At 49.6% G+C, this 23,890-nt stretch overlaps 1 protein-coding gene across 1 annotated transcript; it reads left to right on the plus strand.

Moving 5' to 3' along the window:
* Positions 1 to 229: 229 nt before the first annotated feature.
* WSCD1 (WSC domain sialate O sulfotransferase 1) lies at positions 230 to 22,044 on the plus strand. Its single transcript, XM_088537976.1, has 8 exons — positions 230 to 765; positions 7,154 to 7,268; positions 7,760 to 7,944; positions 12,676 to 12,797; positions 19,019 to 19,193; positions 20,074 to 20,238; positions 20,970 to 21,170; positions 21,634 to 22,044. The coding sequence occupies exons 1-8, from the start codon at positions 336 to 338 to the stop codon at positions 21,984 to 21,986; spliced, it is 1,746 nt and encodes a 581-aa protein (XP_088394102.1). The 5' UTR covers positions 230 to 335; the 3' UTR covers positions 21,987 to 22,044.
* Positions 22,045 to 23,890: the final 1,846 nt, after the last annotated feature.

Raw genomic sequence — 23,890 nt, forward strand, 5'->3', positions numbered from 1 at the left:
CGGGGAAAGCCCCCCTGATACCAAGTATCTACTGTTTGGATCTGAGCCAGCCCTTTTCTCCCCTCCCACCTTTGTACTTCAGGTTGCAGCAGCAGCTGTTCCAAGCTCCACCGGCCGCGACAATGGAGGTCCCCCCGGGCCTGCAGGAACCCCGCCGGCCAGCCGGGAACCCGCGGCCCGGGCACGTGTGATGTGCCAGGCGGGCACCGCCATCCGGACAGAACAGGGAGAAGGCACTAAAGCGATGGGCTGAACTTATGGGAGGAACTGGCACCAACGCGAGTGGTGATTCAGGGTCCATCTGGAAGGCGTGAAGGCCTAGCTTCAGCAAGGGCATGGCCAAAGCTTTCTTCAGGCTACAGAAGTTTCTTCGGCGGACCCAGTTTTTGCTCTTTTTCCTCACAGCAGCTTACCTGATGGCTGGCAGCCTTCTGCTGCTGCAGCGGTCCCGCTTGGTTATCCAGCAAGGTTCGCGTGGCACCTCTGCTAATCAGGCTGTGCCCGCTGCGGACGTGATGGCAGGGGTTGGCACAGGCGTGGACACGAGGACGATGCAGAACGGCCGCCCGAGCGCCGGGCTCCTGGCAGGCACGGCCGTGCTGGCGGAGGCAGCCCTGGAGCAGAGGCACAGCCCGCGGTGGCTCATGTCCCGCAACTCGGAGCTCCGGCAGCTGCGCAGAAGGTGGTTCCACAGGTTCATTGATGAGGAGCAGCCCGCACACACGAGGGGATCTAACGGGATGGAGCGGGCGGCTGCAAGCAAAGGTAAGAGGCACGGCCCCTCTACCCCATTTTCGGGCATGCATGGAAACTGCATCCCCCCTAGGACCGCTCCAGGCAAAGGTTAACAGGTATCACAAAGACTACTTGCAGGAATGCTTTTCTTCCAGCTCTTCAACACTTCCAAGCCAGCTCTTAAGCATATGCACGTGCCAAATTTAAGTTCAGACATGCCTATTTGTGCTCTAACTTCCTTGAAAAGTGTTTTTATTGGATTGAATGGCAGCCCAGGTAGTGAAATATGCTGCCCCCTTTTAAATTACTCTCTTTTCAAGAAGGCAAAGATAAACACTGTTTAATTAATTTTCTTCCTCAGAATGGGGAAAACTTTAAAACTGGGTTTTGAGTTGACTCTCCAGAAGCCCACAGCACCTTCAGGTGCCCTGTGCTGGTGAAGCCCTTCCTGCACATCCTGAATGCTGCTGCTGCAAACAGACCTGCTGTCCTAACGTGCCCCTGTAGCTGTCCCGGCTTTCTGCTGTCCTTAGAGGCACACGATGTAGGTCAGAATAGCCCCTCGTCCCCTCACCGCCTACCATGAGATAAGAGCTCCTGGAACGGAGACAGCTCTCAGTGTTTGGCGAGTTTGCTAGAAATTAGCAACACGCCAGCAGACTGCAAGAGGAATTGCACCGCTGCACAGGGGAGCCTGGTGCCACGCATTAGCAGCCAGAGAACAAGGTACAAAACTGTGGATTTTCCAGGCTTCATGATTTAATGATATCCTAAATGGAAAGCCATTCAGGGATGATGAAATTTGAGTTCACTTCAGTGCGAGTCTGCTACCCTAACTGCTGCTAACAAATAAACACATGAGCTGCTTTGGTTTAGTCGGTAGGAAGCGTTTAGAGAAGGCAGTATCCAGGGCAGGCAGGGCAGGGTTCTGGCAGGGCTCTGCAGCCCTGTGCCCCTGCCTCGCGTGGGGCAGCGCCCGAGTCCGCTGGCCGCAGCACGGGCGGTTACGCAGCGGGGACAACAGCGGGGACAACGCTCGTCCTTGCCCTGCTCACCCACCCCTGCGCCTCGCGGCCAGGACGGCGCCCAAACGGCCTCCCGCTCAGCAATCGCGGGCGAAGCGGTCGGTAACTGGGGCTGTTTTGAGAAGACAGGTTCGTGTGCTACCTTTCCTCCAAGGTTCGCGTGCTACCTTTCCTCCAAGGTTCACGTGCTACCTTTCCTCCAAGGTTCGCGTGCTACCTTTCCTCCAAGGTTCACGTGCTACCTTTCCTCCAAGGTTCGCGCGCTACCTTTCCTCCAAGGTTCACGTGCTACCTTTCCTCCAAGGTTCATGTGCTACCTTTCCTCCAAGGTTCACGTGCTACCTTTCCTCCAAGGTTCACGTGCTACCTTTCCTCCAAGGTTCACGTGCTACCTTTCCTCCAAGGTTCGCGTGCTACCTTTCCTCCAAGGTTCGCGTGCTACCTTTCCTCCAAGGTTCGCGTGCTACCTTTCCTCCAAGGTTCGCGTGCTACCTTTCCTCCAAGGTTCACGTGCTACCTTTCCTCCAAGGTTCGCGTGCTACCTTTCCTCCAAGGTTCACGTGCTACCTTTCCTCCAAGGTTCGCGTGCTACCTTTCCTCCAAGGTTCGCGTGCTACCTTTCCTCCAAGGTTCGCGTGCTACCTTTCCTCCAAGGTTCGCGCGCTACCTTTCCTCCAAGGTTCGCGCGCTACCTTTCCTCCAAGGTTCGCGTGCTACCTTTCCTCCAAGGTTCGCGTGCTACCTTTCCTCCAAGGTTCGCGTGCTACCTTTCCTCCAAGGTTCGCGTGCTACCTTTCCTCCAAGGTTCGCGTGCTACCTTTCCTCCAAGGTTCGCGTGCTACCTTTCCTCCAAGGTTCGCGTGCTACCTTTCCTCCAAGGTTCACGTGCTACCTTTCCTCCAAGGTTCGCGTGCTACCTTTCCTCCAAGGTTCGCGTGCTACCTTTCCTCCAAGGTTCATGTGCTACCTTTCCTCCAAGGTTCACGTGCTACCTTTCCTCCAAGGTTCGTGTGCTACCTTTCCTCCAAGGTTCACGCGCTACCTTTCCTCCAAGGTTCACGCGCTACCTTTCCTCCAAGGTTCACGTGCTACCTTTCCTCCAAGGTTCGCGTGCTACCTTTCCTCCAAGGTTCGCGTGCTACCTTTCCTCCAAGGTTCGCGCGCTACCTTTCCTCCAAGGTTCACGCGCTACCTTTCCTCCAAGGTTCGCGCGCTACCTTTCCTCCAAGGTTCGCGTGCTACCTTTCCTCCAAGGTTCATGTGCTACCTTTCCTCCAAGGTTCACGTGCTACCTTTCCTCCAAGGTTCACGTGCTACCTTTCCTCCAAGGTTCGCGTGCTACCTTTCCTCCAAGGTTCATGTGCTACCTTTCCTCCAAGGTTCACGTGCTACCTTTCCTCCAAGGTTCGTGTGCTACCTTTCCTCCAAGGTTCACGCGCTACCTTTCCTCCAAGGTTCACGCGCTACCTTTCCTCCAAGGTTCACGTGCTACCTTTCCTCCAAGGTTCGCGTGCTACCTTTCCTCCAAGGTTCGCGTGCTACCTTTCCTCCAAGGTTCGCGCGCTACCTTTCCTCCAAGGTTCACGCGCTACCTTTCCTCCAAGGTTCGCGCGCTACCTTTCCTCCAAGGTTCACGCGCTACCTTTCCTCCAAGGTTCGCGCGCTACCTTTCCTCCAAGGTTCGCGTGCTACCTTTCCTCCAAGGTTCATGTGCTACCTTTCCTCCAAGGTTCACGTGCTACCTTTCCTCCAAGGTTCGTGTGCTACCTTTCCTCCAAGGTTCGCGCGCTACCTTTCCTCCAAGGTTCACGTGCTACCTTTCCTCCAAGGTTCACGCGCTACCTTTCCTCCAAGGTTCGCGTGCTACCTTTCCTCCAAGGTTCGCGTGCTACCTTTCCTCCAAGGTTCACGTGCTACCTTTCCTCCAAGGTTCGCGTGCTACCTTTCCTCCAAGGTTCATGCGCTACCTTTCCTCCAAGGTTCACGTGCTACCTTTCCTCCAAGGTTCACGTGCTACCTTTCCTCCAAGGTTCGCGCGCTACCTTTCCTCCAAGGTTCACGTGCTACCTTTCCTCCAAGGTTCACGTGCTACCTTTCCTCCAAGGTTCACGCGCTACCTTTCCTCCAAGGTTCGCGCGCTACCTTTCCTCCAAGGTTCGCGTGCTACCTTTCCTCCAAGGTTCATGTGCTACCTTTCCTCCAAGGTTCACGCGCTACCTTTCCTCCAAGGTTCACGTGCTACCTTTCCTCCAAGGTTCGCGTGCTACCTTTCCTCCAAGGTTCGCGCGCTACCTTTCCTCCAAGGTTCACGTGCTACCTTTCCTCCAAGGTTCACGTGCTACCTTTCCTCCAAGGTTCACGTGCTACCTTTCCTCCAAGGTTCACGCGCTACCTTTCCTCCAAGGTTCGCGCGCTACCTTTCCTCCAAGGTTCGCGTGCTACCTTTCCTCCAAGGTTCGCGCGCTACCTTTCCTCCAAGGTTCGCGTGCTACCTTTCCTCCACAGCAGAAAGGGTTTCTCTTTGAGGTGCATCACTGCCGTAAGGAATGAGATCTGAACAACCAGACACCACATTACCGAGCTGCTCTTTATCCTGTTGAATAATGTTACCTGCAAATTCCACAAAGGTGTTGTGTAGTTACTACTGAATGAGTTTTTGGAAGGGGAAACAAGTTGGTGTGGATGGTGTAGGCCAGATGAGTCAAACCGCGTGAGTCAGGCAAACCAAAACAGCTGGAGTATCTGAAGCACCAAGCAGCAACCTCCCAGGGTTCTCCCCGTGTCCCCAGGCACTTCACAAAATCCCACAGCCAGCAGATTTGGTGGCAGAGAACAGACGGTGCAAAGCGCAGATGTTCCCCAGAAAACCCGCTGCATCCCAGTAACTTGCCCTGCACACAGAACTGCAGTGCTCGGGGCGCAGCAGCAGCGCCCGCGCTGGGTGCCGAGAGCCGCCCCGTGCGCACGGTGCGGGCGCCGAGCCCGCCGTGCCCGGAGGAGCCGCGCGCTCCGCGGCGCCAGGCTGCACCCGCCGCTCAACCCAGGCACTGCCCGGGATCCTCAACGGTTCCTCAGTTCCAGGCTGTACAAAAACGGCAGGTTTGGATTTCTACTGACTGTAGCTGCCTGCTGTGCTCTGGTGTCCCTAGTTAACAAAAGAAGAGATCAAAGTGCAGAAACAAGGGGAGCTTTTGTGCGCTACTCAAATGTGTGACAAGAGTACGGACCGATGCCACCACAGATTTCCTGAATGACCCTAAGAACTCAATTAAAAACAAAGAGATTAATTTTTTAAAAAATCCATAAAAATCAGTTAAAGCTAATGCCCATATCAGTCATTAACCTAGTGCCATGCTCAAGCTGTAATTGCTGATGGAGAAAAGGCCGAAGGGGCTCCTTGTTGCTGAATTATGTTGATTCAAATGCGCATCATTTGAATATCAGACTGAAAATGAAGTATCATTATTAATAACAGTGCTTTTAGTAAGCATTGCAAGGCCTTTGGAAATTATTATGAATTAAAAATTTAGCTTCCTATATAATGTAACTTATCTGCCCCGCTCACATTTCCTAGTAAGCTTGCAGGCTGTTACTTCTCTGTGCATCAACACAGTGAAAATCCCTGTGGTTACAGTGCATGTTGAAGTGCAGCCCCAGCCCGAGACTCCCTTGCAGTAGCTGCTAACCTGTCCTGGGAGGGACTGCATCTTACTGGAAAAGACTGTTAATACCACAAATACAAACAGCAATTTGTTTGGTAGTAACTCATTTCTGTTAAGAATGCTACCAGTGTATGGGATGTTTTACGTTGTTTCTCTTAGACAGAGTTATGCCATTGCACAGAGTTTCAAAGGTGACAGCCACTGAAACACTCCAAACACTCCCGAAGCGGAGGAGACACCGCTAGACACCCAACACAGGGCTCGTGGCAACGCGCAAGGCTTGGGGAGACACCAGACGCAGCGGCGCTCGTTACACCCGCTGCCTCCCGAGGGAGACACCTGGGTCCCGCACGCTTGGATCTAGGTACCAAAATCAGGAGTCTCCAGTAAAATACAGAACATCCCTATGCCAGGTGCATAGCTCCCCTCTCACTGACAGCTCCATGTGGGTGTATATTCAGTGTCTGGGAATTTTCTAATTGCATGTTTACAAATTACCAACGTGCAGTTCTTTGAAACTATTGCTGTCGTATTTAAATGTTTGATTTATTTTCCCAGCTCTAAAATTCTCTGTTAGACTGTCTGGAAGGTTTTCATATTAATTTAATAAAATTCTTTTAAAATTTCATTTCTCAGCACATATTCTCCTCTTGCCCACAGCCCATATGCTATTTGAATTTTCCAGTATTGTGATCTCAATATTGTTATTTCCAAAATCAAATTTCCATTCTTTCTTCATATTTTAATAACATGTACTTATATATATATATACTTGCTGTATAATAGTGGGAATCTAGGTCATTCTTGCAATCATATATTACAAAAATACAGGCTAGATTTTACTGCATTTTGTTCATGACAACAAAATAAGAGGCTTAATGTAGGATGCAGTCTAACAGAAATATTTATCTTTCATATGTTAAGTAAAGCAAGACATTTTAAGAGATTCATTGGCACTGTAGAGAAAGCGTTTAATGTGATAGCTAGACAGGGCTCCCTAGTTAAGGCTGGAGTTATCTTTCCATTATAAGCTTTTAATATAACTCTGCATACCCATGGGAAATTGATTTTTAAAAATATTTCTCTTGCACCATCTTAATTTCAACTAGAGTTTTTCAGGAAAACCTGGGAGAAATCCAAGAAGGTTTCTCCAACTTTACACCATTTTCAGGATTACCCGTCCCTTGGTTCGGAAGCCGGCCCCGCTTCTCCCGCGGCGTCGGCGGCTCCCGCAGGGGCACCGGAGCTGTGGGCGCCTGCGCGGGGGCAACAGCCGCCACCGCCGGGCAGTGGCAGGAGGGGAGAAGGACCTGGTGACACGGGGACGTTTTGAGGGATCAAACGCCCGGATGAGGCAGAAAAGCAGACTGTGACTGCAGTGTGGGAAGAGGAGCCTCGCTTGTGCTACTAGGGGAAGGAGCAGGGAGGCACAGCCCCAAGGAGCAGTAGCTCTGAGGAGATGGGCAGCCTTCTTTAGAGTAGGCTATACAGTAAAAAACAGAGAAATTCCCCTTCCCTTCCTTCCCACCACTCATTTGGGTTGATCCCGTCACCACCACTTATGAGAGCTCCGTGCCAAGAGCCTCGGCCGTCCTGGGCTCCTGCTGGGCCTGGCTCCATCCTGGGCAGCTCCACTTGCCATTCGCAGCACTTGTCGTCTCGGGAATGCCTGTCCTTCTCCTCCTTTTGGCACATGCACATTGCCTAATGATGTGGTTTTTATACTCCTAGGAACTTACATTGGCTGCTTCAGTGATGACTCCAGGGAGAGGACATTGAAGGGAGCTGTGTTTTATGACTTAAGAAAAATGACAGTATCTCACTGTCAGGAAGCCTGTGCTGAGAGGTAAAGTGATATTTTTTTGCACTGTAAGTTTTTTCTTTTCAAATAACTAGCTGAACCAGATTCAGAAGGAGAAAAAGCATGCATATGTTAGAGATTGCATCTCCAAAAACTGCAATTATCTCATACCTGCAGGGATGGAGCATCTCTACAACCTGCCTTTAAATAGACTATTTCCACTGCTGCCTATCCATGGCTCTTTATTTTAGCATGACTATTTGCAATATGTTTCCTGTTCAAATATACTTTCTGGTCAAAAACTACCACTTCAGCTGTTATAAATTGTTCTTGAGCCCAAATCTGTGGCCCAGGATCTGCGGCTGTCAGCTCGGCTCTGCCGGGCCGGTCCCGTCCTCTGCTGCCGCTGCCCCCGGGGCTGCCGAGGAGGGAGCCCGGTACGAACGGGGCGCAGGGGGGGCGCAGGGGGGGCAGCTGCAACCCTCCTGCCAGGGAGGGACGCGGGTGCCTGAGCCGCGTCCTTGGGTGTCCTGCAGGGCCTATGCCTACGCCGGGCTGGAGTACGGAGCCGAGTGCTACTGCGGGAACAGGCTGCCCAGCACAGCCTCCAAGCCCGAGGAGTGCAACAGCGAGTGCAAGGGGGAGAGGGGCTCCGTGTGCGGCGGCGTGAACCGGCTCTCGGTCTACAGGGTGGAGGAGCCGCGCGCCGCGGCAAAGCCACGTAAGTGCAGCGTGCCGGAGGGCAGCGCGCCCGGGCACCGGCGCTCGTGCTGCGCGGGGCAATGCCACGGGAGGCCCAAGCAAGCGGACGCTTCCCGCTGCTCATCCCACTCCATTTTCACGGGGTTAGCAGGGCGAGGACGAGGCGCTTGGAGGGCACCGTGTCCCTGTGCCGCCGGCTGCCTCGCCAGAGCAGTCCTGCTCCTTGCCTTGCGCTTTTGAGAGGTGTCTGCAGGGCTGCCTCTGTCCCTCTACACAGAAAGTCAGTGTCCCTTGCAGAGCCAGCAAATACAGCGCAGAGCGATAGCAATGTCAGCAGGAGACTGCCAGAAAAATCCCTTCCACATTCACTACTAAGGAGCAAAACTATGCATTTGAGAAAGAACTCTAAAACTGGGTATTTTATAAATGGAAGAAAAATGTACATGCCAATGCCATTCTAAGCTAAAAGTATCCTGAATAAAACACCCCCAGCGGCATTCCAGCTGGAGAACGGCCAGATTCTCCAGAGGAGCACACTGGTACCCGTAAGCAAGAAAAACGGGATCCAGGTCCCGCGCTCCCCAGGACTCCTGTTCCCCAGGAGCTGGGGTTTCTGTTCCATCTTTACTGATGTTCCTCGCTGCTTGTCCACCAATTGGCTGTCACAGGAGATGCAGCGGATACACCTCTGGGCTAACCAAAGCATTTAAAATATCCAGACACTTAAGCAGTCTTTATTCTTGGCAAACTCACAAGATCCTGTGGATGCTGTCTGCTGAGCACGAGCACCAGCACCCGAGTTGTGCCAGTACTGGTGGTATTTCATTTCTTCGTAAAGTTTGTACAGTAATCTACCCAGCTACACATAAATTATACATCAAAGGTACACAGACCTAAATTGCTAGTGTCAGGCTGACAGGCACATTGGCAGGTTTCCCAGGACTTGCATCACTGTTTACATTTTCAGTGTAAAAATATATATGCACATATTTCACTGGAAAAGGTGACATTTATTTTTCCTTAAGTATTAACGAATTAGTCATCAAATGATGGCCTGGAGCCAGATTTGTATTTTGTCTGCCCTTAGTAATACTGATACTCGACTCTCAAAGACTCATGCAGGAATAAGCGAGCTGAGAGGCTAACGACAATATTAATCAGGATGAACAAGTATATTGGGAAGTAACTCTGCAACAGCAATGGAATCCATAATTTACAAGATATAGTACAGAAAATAGACCTGGCATTAAAAAAACAAGGTGAATCCTTACATTTTGCCTGTAACGCACTGAGCCAGCTCCGGTTTTCCTGAGAGGAGAGGGCCGGGCGGCTCTGGCTGGCCTAGGGGCAGGGCTCGGCCACAGGCTCCTCCAGAACCCGTGAAACACAAATATCCTATTTCCAGGATGATTGGTGCGTTTTATGGGAATCCTTCTCTTCTAACTGTTGGTGCAGGCTGCTCAAGTTTTGTTCCTGACAGGATTTAACACAATCCTAAATGTTTTTGTAACGGTTGTTCCAGGGATTTAATATGGGTGCTCGGTTTAGCGGGAGGTCCTTCAAAAGCAGCCTGGGAAGCAGAGGAGCTTCTCTCCTCTCAGTGCTCGTAGCGGCCTGGTCCCAGGGAGACTCCTTCCCTCTGAATTAGCATCAGGTTGTTTTATCTTCACATCCCTGAATGCTCCCACACACACAACACTACCCCAATAACTGTTTTGAGGGATTGCTCCACTATGCAGTCAATTTAAATCCTCTAGGAAGTGCCAGATAATCTCACAGGTAATTCTTAAGGAAACAAAGAATGTCAGGAAAGGAATAAAATAAAGGCATAGGCTGAAAGAATGGAAGTCAGTCTGGACAAAATATATAAAGTAAATCTTCAAATTTCAAAAAATCATTTTTTTCCCCTATTAAGAAGTTGGGCAAAGGTATTGATGAATTTGAGTCTAATCTGGCACACAATGAAGAAGGAATTCCCCTCTTCATGCTACTATCTTCTCCTAAATAGAAAATACATATATTGATTTTTCATTCTGAAAATATTCAAAGGTCTCCCCAGACAAGATGCTTCTGTTCCATGTATAGTTCCCCAAGGGGAAAAACTTGGAAAGACATCATGGTGGGGAGGGAAATGACTATTCTTTAGTACTGTCCTGGAAAGCCTTTATACCACATAGCACTCAACAGACATGAACCTTTTGTCTCCTCTGATTTAATCACTTTCACATGTATCCTGGGCCTAACTTATTTATGGTTTGTTTCTTCCCAGCGAGTATTGAGGATTCGCTTTCTCTAGCCCATTATATCCTTTCCTGGGAGGAATCAAAATGAGGCCAGTTTGCTTGGGAATTTCAAAGCTTCTAAGTACCATTTGGAGATGCAATTTTCCTCCTTGTTTTTCATTGGACCCGGGCACCCAAATCTCAGATGGGTTTAAAAATCTCAAAGATGATGAAAAAGAGAAAATGGTCTTTACAAAGGGAGCTGACTAATCCACGTGTCTTATTCAGTGTGTAAATGCGTGCCGATGAACATCAGGCCGAGGTTTCTGGTTTTTCCGGAGCGCCCTTTGAGGTCAGGAAGCCGGTGCTGCCGCGGGCGGTCCCGCTGGGAGGGTTCCCGCGGGGGCGGCCGGGCCGCCAGGCCGAGCGGGGCCGGCGGCAGCGAGGGAGCCCGCAGGAGCGGAGGGCTCCGCGCCCCGGCGAGCAGCCAACGGGGACGCCAGAAACGCGCTCCCTGCGCGAGTGCACGCGCGTCAGCTGCCAAAGGGCACATCTGGCGCGCTGGGCCCTGGAAGCAGCCCACGAAAGGCACCGAGTCAGTCAAGACATTTCGGGGACAGAAACGTACTGGGCAAACCTCAAACGGAGTGGGTGGCACTTAGTGCAGCAGTGTCCCGCACGGCAGGGATCGAGCCTGCGACCTGCAGGCGCCGAGGCGGATGCCACGCCGCTCTGGAGACGCTCCGGGCAGGAATTCAAGTTTGGGTTGCAGTAACCAAGTAGGATTCTGCTGTGTGTTACAGAGAGGAGACAAACTAGATCATCAAATGGCTCTAAAACTTTTGACCGAGAAAGTTGCGAGACAGAAAACACATCCCTGATGTGAAACACCTTGTAAGTACAGCGTCAGGGATACTACTGCAGGTTTATTTTCCCTTACTGAAAAAGGCAGTGTCTCCAGCTACGCTACGCTGGCAAGGCCCACGGCACAGCAGGGCTGGAGAGCAGCGCGGCTGCTGCGCGGCCCCGGCCCGACGCCCCCACGCGCTGAGGTCTTTACTTTGGACTAGCTCTACAGGCTGAAGGCCGTACAAGGGCAAGCAGGGAGCATCAGCGCCCGCCTCTGCACCTCTGCCCTGCTTTCACCAAAGGGAACCCACGTGCCGAGGCACGAGACTGCGCCACGATGCAAAGAAAGGCCCCGAGAGCAGGGACCATTCGGCAGACGCATTTCTGGAGCGTATCCCCCGTCTGACCCAGGCACACCCTTGTACGGCCAAGGACAAACCTCCAACACCCTTGTAAGCGAGGGGCTGAAGAGATTTGCTTTTGGCTCCTAGGGGAGAATCTGGGCCCTTCTAACAGAAAATTCACATAGAACCAAAACCGTCCTTCAAAATGGCACTACATCGCTGCTTATCCAACACATTTCCCACATCAATTCTGTTGAGAATTGCTTACAATAGGCAGCAGTGCCTCAAGAACACAGCGATGGACAGGACTCAGAAGACCCAAATTCATCCTCAAACCCACATTTCTCCCTATTAAGTGACGCCAGCAAATTACTTCATCTCTATTTATCCAAACATCCATGACATGAAGACATTTTCCACCTTTGTAAAGGCCATAAAATTCCAGGGATTTCGGAAGTGCTGCACAACAAAGAGTCTCCTCTCTTTCTAACCTAGTCGCACAATATCACTGTCTTCATTACCATCAGTTCACCTCCGTGAGCCCATTGCTATGCCTGGGGCAGTAAGTTTCTATGATACTTTGGGGATTTCATCTGGTTTTATCAGGAGGAAGTTTGGTTTTATTAGGAGCAGGAGGGAGAATTATACTACTATAAGTAGCAAGGGTTAGGGCCAAATCCTGATCTCACACTGATGAAAAAATGGAGCAACTCTGCCAAGCTCTGTGGCATTTATACAAGAGCAGATGAGATCAGAGCTGATGCTGAAGACTTTAGGAGAGCTTTTCTCCCTGAACAACTCACAAAAGCCTCCTTTAGATTTCGAGGGATGCAGCAAACCCCCTTTCCCTGAAAGGAGCTAGTGAATAGGGAGAGAAGAGGGATATCTCAGTACCGCAGCAGCTGTGCAGGAAGGTGAGTCCCTTAGGGGCTTTCTGAATTCATTTAAATTCCACTCCTTTTCTTGTGCAGATCAGGGGAAGCTTTGTAGATTTTTATCAGGGTTTTTAAGCCTTTCAGGGGAAAGTATGTCCTCAAAAGAAAACTGGAACTTGCAAACAATAGCAATGCCCTCCACTGGTGGAATTTAATTTAAACTCTTTGCTGCAGCCCTACTTTTAGCAGTCAGTACAAAGCTAAAGGCATGTGCTCCTTTCAACACCATGGGATTTGGAACACGCTTTTCTAGTGTATATCATGGTTTCTCTTATTTCTAAAGCATTTGGAATATAAAGTTTATTTTTTTAGCTTCTGAACCAAATATTGTTCTTTGTGATAGTGGTAGGATACTATGGACATTGTTTTCTCAAGAGAAACCTATTTCATATCCCTGCAGGGAGGAATGTTATCTATCGAGGATGTTTTAGAGCTCCAGAAAATTTAACAGACACCTTTCCAGCCTCTTTGATACAGCCCAATTTGACGGTGGAGATGTGCTCTGAATTTTGCTCCAAGAAAGTAAGAACAGTTCTCATTTCACATCCTTTTTCTTTTTTTTTTTTTTGTTTTTGTTTTTGTTATTTTAAATTTTAATCTACTAAGAGAATAGGAAAGTTTAGTACCTTAGAGCTTTGAATATGTAAATGAGTTTCTGAAGGACAAAACTCATCAGAATAAATATCTAGTGATATATCTGGTCCGATTGCTCTTGCATGGGGAAGGTGGGAAGGAAGGTTATTAGAATTATGCCACTGGATGTGACGCGCAGAAAAGCCATTTACGTGACAAATACGATCCGCAGGAAAGGTCAGTTCTGTTTCCCTGTCACAGCGCACCCGAGAGCAGAGGCGGAGGCGCCCGGGGCGGCACCGCGCGCGTCCCAGCTCCTGCAGCCACGGGGAGCAGCGGGGCCTTGGGAACAGCAGCTCTGCAGCGCGCAAAGCAGCAGCGCTCAGCAAAGGTCCCACTGCTCCCCTGCCCACCGTTCAGCATGTAGCTGCATCTGTCCTCCTTAAACACAGCTTCAGCACCCTCAGCATATAAGCTCAGTTAAAAAATAGCCACAAGAGAACTGTTTTAGCAGGCAAGCATACCTAGTGCAGGGGAGCTTCTCTGCACCTTCTTTACAAGCCTCTTCCACGTTGGAGACGGGCTGCGTTTGGGCTGCTCGGTGCCAGCAGGACCCCAGAGCAGGGCAGTGCGGTACTGGCTCCGGCACACGCCAGACCCATGGCTGCCTGGGGGCTCTTGCTCTGAAGAGACACCCTAGTTTGTCCAGTCACACCATGGACACGCGAGCCGAAAGAGGGTCTGACCCTCGTAGATGCAGGCAGCCTAACGGGAGGGCACATCTGGCCCCTCGTGCTTTAGTGGCTGCTGCTGGAGGAGGGACCCCTTCCCGTCCTCCTGCTCTCATGGGCTTTTCAGAAGCTTCCCTTTGTGGTCGCATTTAGCCTGCAGCCACAGTCTTCTGCACTATGGCGAACATGCAATTATTTTGTCTGCTAGCATCACAAGATTGATTAAAACTATTAAGGTATGAACAACAACTTTCCTTAATAACCAGCTAGAGTAATCTTAGTAGTTCTGCAATATCGAGTGGGAAGGCCATTCCCAGTCAACCTATCCTTTATACCAGCGTGTCTGGAGAAGGCATCATGGATTGACTCTGCAGTGAACTGCCCTACGTAAATGGCACGTTACATGCATATACACACGCTCATCTCCTCCACACATGAAAATGTGCAGTAAAAGCTTCATCAGAAGAGCAGGGAAAGATCTAGGTTAACAACTATTTACCCTTTTTCTCTCCTCTTAGTTCTACTAGGCACCATTCTCACCTCTGCAAAATGACTAGAATAGAACATTTGCCTGCAGAAAAGCTGGCAAGATCTTCCTCCACTGGAGGAACAGCGATTGCACATCCACCCGTCTAGTTATTATGCATGACTTAGAATATTACAGTATTCAGTTCTTGTACAGGGTAATACCACTTTCTATCTCCTAGGAAAATGCTACACAACATCACAAGTACCAGGATTACACCTTTTCTTACAATTTCACATTTTCCAAGTTGGCCGTTCTTTTTTTTCCCTGTAACGTTTCTGTGGTGGCAATGTGATTTTCTGCATGCCTCAGCTGGCACAGACAGAGCAGCTCAGTGTTATTAGCTTTGGATGAAGGATGCGGGATGGAAAAACTTGTGAAATCTGTGGTCGATCTTTTTCAATGAAACCTGCAACACAGCTTGCAAGTGCTTTGGGGGGAAGGCCGCATTTTTATTTCACACTTTGCTTTTGGTGTGTACACTTTCTACAAATAATCAGGTCAAAGTGGAAAAAAACCACTACGATCAAACTGCCAGATTTCAATTTCATTCAAATCACCCCCCATAAAAGCAACTCCATTCATCTCAGTGATTAATGCTCTAATAAGTGAGGATACAATGCAAAACGAAGGAAGAACTACAATGTACACAAACTACCAGCAACTCAGTGTGAGCAGGAGCTGGTACAGGATCAGACTGAGCTTTAACTCCAGGTGATACGACAACTGTTCTAACAGATTATTAACATTTGTCCTGGCTTCGATTCTCTTCCTTTCAAAAGAAGATGTCCGGCTTCCTAGATGCTAAGAACACCTTAGTTGTCCTGAAATCCAGAAAGCCTTGTCATTTTAGTACAGCACATTACGGGAAAAAGAACCATCTCACCAAATTTATGCATTCAGATTAAGCTAGCAGGCCTTTTAAGGGGACTAGCTGGATACTTAAAAGCAGAAGTAAATCTTTTGCTCTTCAGGGCTTGAAAGAAAAACAATTGCAAGACGCACCACATTTATTAGTTCGACTGCAGTAGGAGTGTGGAAGCATCAGAGGAATGAATTTGAGGTAACAACTTTAGATGAAACCTGCTAAATACCTTTAATTATCTTTTTTTTCTTAATTAACACAGTGATGACATGGCTTAATAGCAACTCATCAACATCCCATAACACAGCCAGGAAAGTGATTCTCTGCCAGGTCCCTTGGCCAGAAGCCATAATTTTCATATATGATCTTCCATAAAGCAACCTGAATCCCAAAGGAGATAAGCCTTCACCATTTGATTTAGGCTTTTTTTTTTTTTTTTTTAAATCGGCCCCTTTATTAGTCAGCTATTCTATGTAGTTGTATATAAGACTAAAACAACTATATTAAGCACAGAATAGCAACATCTTGATCCACAAGGGTGATTCTTCAAGAATATGCCAAGAACATCAACTCCAGAAGCAGACCTGTCATTCTGGAGACTGAACGCAGCTATTTGCTGTCGTTTACCCATTAACAAAAGGATTCTGATCCAAATCCCCTTGTAGAAATAGGAGGGGCTTCAGTTAGAATTCCCTTTGACACAGTAAAACACATACCCAGGCCAGCTCCTCAGCTGGTGCAAGCAACCGCAGGCCACTGACTGTGTCGGAGCAGCGAGAGGGGGTTAATTCGGGACCGGGACACATCCAGGGGCTGCCCCCCTGCCGTAACAGGGCAGCATGAACAAGCCAGCATTTTTATTCAGGGCATGGTTTATTCTTTGCTCTTGGAACATCCGTGCCAAGGGAACCACGATGAATGACATCTAGATTTACTGCAAAGGGACCTTGCCCAATCTCAAATGACCCAAACACATTATTTGCACTTGAGAAAGACATTTCCTTTCACAGGTAGCCCATCCCTGTCTTATGCTTTTGGCACTTTAAGAGAAAACTTTTAACTTTGTCTTAAGAAAGTTAGTAAAGGAACAGGAAAGGAATTTAGCAGAGTAACGAGGGTATGTTTTTATTCTATTGGGAATCCATAATTTGAATATTATCTAACAGAAACCATAACTGAATCATTACATTATCCATGTTGCTACTGGAGAATGACTGCTTTTGTTACAGCACTTAAACTGTGATGTTTAAGTGAAAGGCAGATTTACGTGTGTCGAACTTGAAGTGGACTAGTCCTGCACTTAAAAAACATGTATTTGCTTAAAGAAGTATCCATCATTTGGTACTTGCATAAATACACAAAATGAGTTAAAGTGGGTGGATTTTAGCTGTTGATTAAACAGTGATGGGAAGACAGGATCGAATATGTTATTTTGCAATCGGTCCACATGCACCATCAGATCGGCACACAAGCCGAATAATCAGGGTGCTGATTATAGTGCCAGCACTACAGGATCCTGCTGCATTCCCTGGAACTATTGCCAGGCTTTTACAATGATCACAGCACACTCACTGAAAACACTCTGGCTTCAACATGCATTTTGAGAAAGAAGAGACATATATATTTATTTTTTATGGAAATAAACTCCTAGATATCTCCTAGAGAACTGAAAAATGCTCTGCATTTTCAGGATCAAGTCATGGTGCTGAAACCTTTATGTTGTGAGTAAAGCAACATTATTACTTGAATTTCCCCAGTCATTCTGCAAATGTAAAAATGAGGTTTGACAGTTTAATATACTTGACGAAACAAAACAGTTCAAACAGTTAAAGGCAAGGTCTTCCTTTGATTTAAAAATTGCCATCATATTAAAGCCAGCAGCACTGAAGGAATACGGAGTGGGGAGGTGAAAGAGGCAATTCTTGTTATCTTGGTTTCTCTTTGCAATTGACAAATGTGCAAGGATTTGACACGAAAAAGGCACTGTGTGTGCCACGTCTAAATTAGCTACCTGAGCAAAGAAGCGTCATTTTATGTTGCTAAAGGAACGTTTCCTGAAATGGAGTAAGGGCATGATTTGTCTCCATCCTTCACAATTAATTCCGTACTTTTAGGGTGACAGAGAGGCCAAGTAACAGCCCTAAAACGGGAAAGGCAGCGAGCGAGTCCATCCGCTGCGCGCCCTGGCCAGGTGGCCTTGCACTAAAGCACGTCGGAGGCACGAGCAGCTCCCAGCCCGGTCGCAGCCTCGCGCTCGGGAATCGCAGCCACATGTAGCTACTCCCCCAGCACCGCTTCCCCCCCGCCCAGGAAGGAAGAAATATTTAGGTCTCTTAACAGGTCTCTTAATAAATTCTCCAAGCTTCCAAAACAAACAAACACTTTACAAATGCCAAGTAGAACAAAATTGGTACATTTTCATTTTAGGTTATGCTTGAGGGCCAGGTCATTTACTAATTTCTCAAATGGAACAACGCTGCTTCATCTTAAGGGGAAAACTTGTATTTGCAGGCAGAAACAGAAATATTTTGCCCTTGGATCAAATCCGTAAATAGTTTCTGACAATGTCACATCTCATTCACTAAGCAAATGTTGGCTGTTTGGGCACAGATGGCACATGTGTTGTATTTGACTCCTTATCAGAAGAGAAGCACGTGGCGGAAGAGCGGGAGATAAGCTGCTCAGCAGTTCTGTCACGCGCTTCCAAACTCCAAAAGATTTTTAAAGGCAAAAAGTGTTGATACGGAATAGGTAGAGTTCAATGCTCTGTGCTCAAATAACCCCCTGGGCTTCCTGCAACCATTCTGTCATTGAAGTCGAGCCCGCCCCTGCACACACACTTCTGATCCACTCATCAAGGACACCTTGCAAACCCAAGAAAAAGCAAGCACAGTCTTCCCAGTATGAGGAGGACTGAATTTTACGGCCAATTTTACCCGAACAGTAAGTGTGCTTTTCCTATAAGGCACATAAGCAACTGCATATTTCTTCTGCAAATAATTAGCACACTTTTCCTTCTAAAACTTCTCTTCGTTATTATTAGCATAATTTGAGAGGGAAGCTGCGTGCCTGGGTAAAGAAAAATTAAGATTCATTAGCACAGGACCTCATGTTTCCTCATACTGCACTAAATTGACCTTCATGGATTTATTCCTTATCACCAGTTCTTCAGCCCCAGAGACCATTTATTTACTTCTTCTACTTACCACAGGAGACAGGGTTTCTTTGAGGACAAAGATCTCTCCCCTCCTTCCCGTGTTACAGATGTTCCCGGCCCTGGTGCTGCTGCACCACTTCATTTCTCAATACAGCAGCACTATTGCATTGCAGCCACGTCAGACGGGTGCACCGAAAGTTTAGTGACATCTCATTCCTCATAGCCCGAAGCGTTCACGGTTCACAAGCATGAGTTCAGGGCAGCTCCGCGTCCTCGCGCTGAGCCACACGGGCAGTCAGCACGGTTCCCCAGACACAAGCAGTAAAAATCACTTGGTGTCCTGTTCTTCAAAGCTCTTTCCAAAAATAAATGCAGTAACTCTCACATTTGCTTTACCCAATATGTGAAAAAGGCATACTAGGATACTCGTGTTTTTTTAGGGCTTGGCCTCTCTTTTGAAAGATGCAGCAGTTAGTGGGTCTGAATTCTCATTTTCCCCTTACGGCGTTAAGTTTAAGGGCAGGTTTCCTTCACAAATCCCAGTGAAGCCAACCGAACAAGTTAAACCTTCTACCAGCCAAATGCTCAATTTGGAGTCTAAAAATGGAGGCTTAAGAGGCAGCATCTGATTGCCAGTGCAGATTTGGAGGGTAAATAAGAACTATAGCTTCACTGAAGATGTAAGGTGAAATTCTGCACTGAGTGCTGCGGAATATTACTGACTTCCTTTTTTATAAATAAAGAAAAAACACTCAGAAATTCCAGTAATAGAATATGAAACACAGGCTTTACAGTGAAAGGAGAAATGCTGCTCTGCTCCCGCCATCGGGAGGCCGTGCCCAGGCCACCGCTGCGGCGGCCCCGGCGCGCTGACGCGCTCTCCTTTGGCAGGAGTTCCCGCTGGCGGTGATCCGGGGCACGGAGTGCTACTGCGGCTACCCCACGCGGCGCTTCACGCTGCACGACGGCGCCGAGGGGCCGCGCTGCCGGCGGCCGCGCAGCGGCAACGGAGCGGGCGCCGCGGCGGCCGGCACCCACTGCCTGGTCTACCAGACGCCGGTGCAAGGTACGGCCGCGGCTCTGCCGCAGGCACGGCTCTCGCGCGCGGGCAGGAGCGCGGCGTGCCCCCTCATTTCCCCCCTTGCACTTCCCCTCACACACGTGCTTTTCCAAGTATTTTCCCAACATCTTTTCATTAAGTAACAGGGACTCCCGGCAGGAAAAGTTAGTTGCTTTGCAGATGAAGCAAACGCGACGCAGGCTGGGAAAGCATCCGCGGGGCGGTGGGGAATAAGGATCGCTGCGCTCCGGTTCCCAGTCCCCTTCACCTGCATCCCACCCGCGCACATGCATCTAGCTCCACTGAACTCCTACTATGTCTTACCACGTTCGTTTTTGATGGCACCCAGAGAAATAAGGGTGGGATTTTCAAAAATCACATATGAAAAGCAGGTGTCTGGTCCCCACTGAATTTGCATGACCTGGGTTTTAACTGCCTTAGGCTGTGATTTGCCTCAGAAAGGCCTAAGAGGTCTAACTGAACCGGAGCTCCCGTCAGCAGGAGGGGCTTCTCCGGCGGTTCGCAGGCACAAAGCGCGTTCCGGCCTTCGCTGAAGAGGTGGCCTGCCAGCAAGCAGCAGGTGACAAACAGGCATCCAAGGCCTTTTGTCAGGACTTGCTGGCAAGTACAATAGTTAGCTGCAGTTCCAACAATAAAGCATGTCCTAACACAAACCCGGCAAAAACCTCTCCAGAGGATAATCTCTTCAGCTTCTTATGGATGAATTAATTTTGGGAAGTAGCTGACTCACAACCAAGACTCAAATTGATACCTTGCATTGATAAAAGTATAAAAAAAGCTGAAATATACCCTGTAATCATGCGCCGTTGATAGGATTATTAAAAAGCCACAATGCTAACAGTAAAATCTCTTCTGTGCTCCACAGACACCCGCTGCACAGACCGGAAGTTCTTAACCACAAAATCCAAAGTGTTCGTTGCTTTGTCTAGCTTTCCTGGGGCTGGGAATACCTGGGCTCGTCACTTAATAGAACATGCCACGGGATACTACACGGGCAGCTACTACTTCGATGGCACCCTATACAACAAAGGTACCGTTCCCAGCAGTGGGGAAGCCAAGCGTTTGGGACAGCCCTTTACCTGCTCTGACAGTCTCCTGTTTAGAATGAAATAGGCTGTCACTATCATCACATCTGGTAACGCCTAAACATGTCTTTGGAATGAGAGGGCTCATGTGATGGAGACAGCAGACACTTAAAAAGGAAGCAGGTGAAGCCTGACAGGCAGGTATTCCACAAAAGCACTCTGCAAAGCTGCAAGTCACCTGCAGTGCTCTCGCTGTGCAGGTGCACATGCAGCTCCCATGCAAACGAACAGCCCAAAAGACGCACGGGCAGAACCCCGAGACCTTTCAGCAGCACGCGGGAGATCTGGGATAAGTTTAAGTGCTACCGCTGCTTGGAGAGGCCACCCCCCGGGCGCGTGACAGCAAGCGGCAGAGCGACCCTGCGAAGGGCAGCGCTGTCCGCAGCGAGGCGCCCCGGAGCACGGGCGCTGCCTTCCAGCACGCGCCCCCGCTGCAAGGCAGGCAAGGGCTCCTAGGGGCAGGCAACGAGGACACGCAGAAAGAGGGCCCCAAGCCAAGTAAAACGACGATGCCTGGTAGTGGTCAGAGGCAAGGCCAAGAATAAACTCCAGCTCTAGCCCCGGGCCCTAGATGATCAAAGCGGTGCTCATAACATTTTACACTATGTTTTATAATGTGGAAGGCACAGACATCCTTACAAGCGAAAAACCAAATCATGCTGTCCTTACAAAACAGGTTTTAAAGGAGAAAAGGACCACTGGAGAAGCAGAAGGACCGTCTGTGTGAAAACACATGAAAGCGGTAAGACAGAGATCGAGATGTTTGACTCCGCAATCTTGCTGATAAGGAACCCGTACAAGTCACTGGTGGCCGAGTTCAACAGGAAATACGCCGGGCACCTGGGCTACGCGACAGACAGGAACTGGAAGAGCAAAGGTAAGGCACCGCTCCCGAGCTCCAGCCTTCAGGCGCCTCTATCACAACCCGCAGAAAATTAAACTGAGGGCCACAAGCAGCAAGTGCTGCTTCTCACGCGCAGGAAGAGGAGAACCTTCCTCGTTAATCCTAGTTCCTACCCAGCCTCCCCAGAGCAGGGGGGTGAGCAGGTGGCACATTTGAAGTCAGCAGCACGCAGGGCCCCAGCCAGGAGCACAGCGGCATCGTGCCGGACGCTGCATACACACACACGGAGGAGCAAGGGCAGCCCTGCCGGCCTTCTCAGGCAACATTTGAAAAGGGCATTAAAAGGTAGGAGAACCACAATGGTGAAAGGATATGCTTCGGGCCACCCAAAGCTTAGACCAGCATTAGAGCTATCACCTTGCACCAAGGTAACATGTGGGAAATGGTTAAAGCTCAGCATGACTAACGCAGTCTCCTTCCCCTGCTTTCCCACTAGAATGGCCTGATTTTGTGAATAGCTACGCCTCGTGGTGGGCGTCCCACGTCCTGGACTGGCTCAAGTATGGGAAACGCCTGCTCGTCATCCACTATGAGGACCTAAAGCAGAGCCTCATCCCCACGCTGAGGGAGATGGTGGCGTTCCTGAACATGACGGTGACAGAGGACCGGCTGCTGTGCGTGGAAAACAACCGGGATGGGAATTTCAAGCGCTCGGGTACTAAGCAGAAGGGCTTTGAGCCGTTCACCCCAGAGATGAAGGACCTGATCAACAGCTACATCCTGACTGTGGATGAGGCCCTGAGAAAAAGGAACTTCACCGGGCTGCCCAGAGAGTACGTACCGAGATGATAGCCCAGGAGCTGTGCTTGAGAACTGAAAGACAGCAATAAAAAGGGAAAGGAGAGCTTTGGAGCAGTGCAGAGACTGGCGGAGCTGCAGAGGCTCCCGGGGGCGCCGTGCCAGGCGGCCCGGACGACAAGGGCTGAGGAGCTGCACGTGGCAACGCTCCCAGCGCCGTCGCTGGCAGCCAGGCCAGCGTGCGACGCCTCCGCACTCCTACCTGCTCCTCATAAACGCTCCTCACCCAGCTTCTAACAAGACGAGTGGCTCTTTTCTTAGCACGGCTGCCGCAGCCAAGGCACCGGGCACCGTGGTGAGGGCTGGGAGGGAGCGGGAAGCCCTGCGGGAGGGAGGGCACCGCGGGGCGGCTCTACGTGCGCCCCCGCGGCCGTGAGGCGGCCCTGGCAGCGGCCCAGCCGGGACGGGCCCGCGCGCAGCCTGCGCTGCTCCTCATGCCGGGACCGGCCACGTGCCGGGAGGCAGGGCCGGGCCGGGCGAGCTGCGACCCCCGACCGTGGATGTTGGCCCCAGGCTCCTCCGGCCCCACGGCGCCCGCAGAGCCCCGTGCTGCGCTCACCCTCGCGCGCTGTGACCCTGCCACGGTGGCTGGTGCTCGCGACACTGCCATCGAGCGAGGTGGCACCACGGCCTGGGCCACGCGAGAGCCCGGAGACCTCCATCAGCAGTATGGAAACACGTGGTTTTAATAAACACCTTTCTCTAAGGGAGCTGGACTTCCTTCGTGTGCACGTACCAGGCTTTAGAAGCAGCACCATGCTCACAGACACTGCTGCCATCCTTCTCTTCCCCTCTGCACAGGCAGAAGCAGCTAGTTGATTTAGCCTTGCTCATGAACGCGGCCAAATCACGGCAGGTTATGGGGGCACATAACCACTGCAGACAGAAAGACAACACCATACACTTAACCTTGCCTTCAGCTCTGATCACTAATCACAACCTGCCTGTGGCTCTAGTAATGGCAGAGGTCATTTTCTTTCTGCATTTCTAGCCTTAGTAATGAGGAGATATCCGGACAGGGCAGCTCCAATAACATGTGTGTTAAAACAGTTATCTTTGCCCCACTCTGCCCAAAATTTGGTTTGGAGATAGCTCACCCTCCCTATTCCCCTTGTGATTATCCACAGAAGTAACAACCCTAGTATAAGAGATGGACCTCTCCACACGTCTGGAGAGGCAACGCAGTGGTTTGAGTCTAAAACCTGCCGGCAGGATCAAGAGGACAGAAGACTCTGGACAAGCAGATCTTCTCCTCAGTGTAGGTTTCAACTACATTTTACTAGGACCTGCTTCATGCCAGGTCAGGGGCTGACACTAGCCACAAAAGTAATACATTTGGTCAAATTAAGTCACATTTGGGACTGGTGTGTCGTAGGAGATTATCTTGAATGCTAAGTTTAATTTGAATTATTTTTCTTCCTGTATCCATTTTAATGAAATACAGGAGCTGATGAAGTTTGCTTTTTTTTTTTTTAAAAAAAAAAACATCCCCTGTAAGGCAGGTTTTCCTCCTCTTAAGAAGCTCTACACTTATCACACTGAACTTTAATTAACCAGGATGTTTTAGTCAGAATTATAAGCTATCGTGCCATTAAAAAATATGTTGCTGTTCAAAACCCACTGGGACTCAATCCTGTGTAACACACTCTAGGTGACCCTGTGAGTGCAAGGGGTTTGGAGTAGATGATCTCTAGAGGTCCCTTCCCACCCTTATGATCCTATGATTCAGTCCACATACATCTTCCTTCTTATCCAATAGTAGCACATGAGAAACACAAATGCAATTCCCTCAGGCTTTCAGTTTTCTTCATGAAGTTAACACTATGATGAGTCATAAACAAAAAAACAACAACAACAAAAAAAAAAAACTCAAAACGGAGATGTTGTATTCAAAA

The sequence above is a fragment of the Tinamus guttatus genome, unplaced genomic scaffold, assembly GCF_059628265.1.
Source record: "Tinamus guttatus ecotype Peru unplaced genomic scaffold, ASM5962826v1 Tinamus_guttatus_pri_ptg000915l, whole genome shotgun sequence".
Taxonomy (NCBI): domain Eukaryota; kingdom Metazoa; phylum Chordata; class Aves; order Tinamiformes; family Tinamidae; genus Tinamus; species Tinamus guttatus.

Coding starts and splice junctions, on each gene's coding strand:
- WSCD1 (XM_088537976.1), top strand. CDS start 336: ATGGCCAAAGCTTTCTTCAGGCTACAGAAGTTTCTTCGGCGGACCCAG. Junction 12,798..19,018: donor CTGAATTTTGCTCCAAGAAA/GTAAGAACAGTT, acceptor CTCCTTTGGCAG/GAGTTCCCGCTGGCGGTGAT. Junction 19,194..20,073: donor CTACCAGACGCCGGTGCAAG/GTACGGCCGCGG, acceptor TGTGCTCCACAG/ACACCCGCTGCACAGACCGG.